We start from the raw sequence: 1,815 nt of genomic DNA, 5'->3' as shown, positions 1-1,815 counted from the left end.
ATCCACACAACAGTCATATAACATCAGTATATATATAAGTAATTAAATTAAATATAGAATATGAAATGAGAAATATGGAGAGTAGAGCAGGAGAAATAGGGAAGAAGATGAAAGTGATGGTTGCAATAGATGAAAGTGAAGGAAGCTTCTATGCTCTTCAATGGACACTCGACAACCTTATTAATTCCCTTTTTACTACTTCTAATGAACCTACCATTCAAGGTGGTTTAATAACGTTGCTTCATGTCCAGCAGCCTTTCAACCCCGCTGTTTACCCCATCGGTCCCGGTGGAGCTGGTAATTTCATTTCATATGTGTTTTTAAGTGTAAAGTAGATGGAATTTGATTTATTAATTAGTAATTGTTGTATAAATAATCCAGTTTTTTATATCCCAATCTCAGTAGTGGAATCGGTGAGGAAAGCTCGGCAAGAGACTTCTGCAGCATTGCTCGTCCGTGCATTAAACATGTGCAATGACAAGATGGTGAAAGCAGAAACTGTGATTCTCGAAGGAGATGCAAAAGACATGATTTGTCAGGCTACTGAGCAAAGGCCCATTGATCTCCTTGTTGTTGGCAGTCGCGACCTTGGCACAATTAAGAGGTCAATCATTCTAAATGTTACATTTTTTTAGATATAACTCTTAAAAATGTTTTGAATTTAACGGACACAGACATATGATCTAACAGACAAAGTCCATGTGAATATATTGTCCTGTTATAAATTTTTATGCTTGTGTTACAATATGCACTATCTGATAATTTGTTTATGTGTGTGTTTGATTGGTTGTAGGGCCTTCTTAGGGAGTGTAAGTGATTACTGTTCTCATTATGCAAAATGTCCTACTCTCATTGTCAAGCAACCAAGGGAGCTACTTACAAAGACCAGTTAGTATTTTAACAATATTGTAATAGGGTTATGAGATTTCTAGTTAATGTCTTCATTTGGTTTTTCTCATACTGTGAACACTTTGATGATGAAATCGTTATAGGTGGAGCTAGAAAAGAGTTCCATAGAGAGTTTCAGAATGAAATTTTACTAATAGGGGTAGGCAATGGGCTCAAAGATTACCCTGCCCTTGGCCATTTGGCCAAGTGGGGCCTCATCTCAATTAGGCTTGCCTTTTCGATGGGTGTGTAGAGATTTTTTGCCTTACCAAATATTTAAATTTTAATTATTACTGTAAATTATTATAATATTTAATATATATTATTCTAAAAAATAAACATGAAAAATAAAAAAAATACAAAAACGAAATAAAAGTGGAAAATGGTGCAAACGGTAAACTTAAAGAAATGTATAGATTTGGAAAGTTATGAAAACATAATAATAGGAAAAAATGTAGAAAAAATCTATGAAAATGCAAAAAAAAAAAAAAGAAAACTATAAAAAAATGTGGAAATCTATGAAAATTGGAAAGTTTTTTTCTTTTTTGCGTTTTCGTGTTTTTTTACATTTTCTTACTCTTTCATGTTATTCACGTTTTTTCATGTTTTCGTGTTTTTTTTTTTTTTTTTTGCGTTTTCTCACGTTTTCATATTTTATTTGTGTTTTTCACGTTTTTGTGTTTTTTATCATTTTTCGTGTTTTTCTTATTTTTCACATTTTCTTGTTTTTCATATTTTTCGTGTTTGGTCACTTTTTCGTATTCCCCTCCATCTCGCAAACCAAACAATGCTTTAGAGTTATAATATAAGTTAAAACAAATACGCAATTTTCCAAGTACAAAAATTAAAAAAAAAATAGAATCACCATTTAGCAAAGTCATAAGAGTTATAATATAAGTTAAAACAAATACGCAATTTTCCAAGTAC

At 31.6% G+C, this 1,815-nt stretch overlaps 1 protein-coding gene across 1 annotated transcript; it reads left to right on the top strand.

Moving 5' to 3' along the window:
* The first annotated feature begins 67 nt into the window (after positions 1-67).
* On the top strand, positions 68-1,175 carry LOC136224194 (universal stress protein A-like protein). Its single transcript, XM_066012464.1, has 3 exons — positions 68-297; positions 403-604; positions 794-1,175. The coding sequence occupies exons 1-3, from the start codon at positions 75-77 to the stop codon at positions 891-893; spliced, it is 525 nt and encodes a 174-aa protein (XP_065868536.1). The 5' UTR covers positions 68-74; the 3' UTR covers positions 894-1,175.
* The last annotated feature ends 640 nt before the right edge of the window (positions 1,176-1,815 follow it).

This window comes from Euphorbia lathyris, chromosome 1, assembly GCF_963576675.1.
Source record: "Euphorbia lathyris chromosome 1, ddEupLath1.1, whole genome shotgun sequence".
Classification (NCBI taxonomy): Eukaryota; Viridiplantae; Streptophyta; class Magnoliopsida; order Malpighiales; family Euphorbiaceae; genus Euphorbia; species Euphorbia lathyris.
This window is presented reverse-complemented; position numbering and strand designations above follow the sequence as displayed.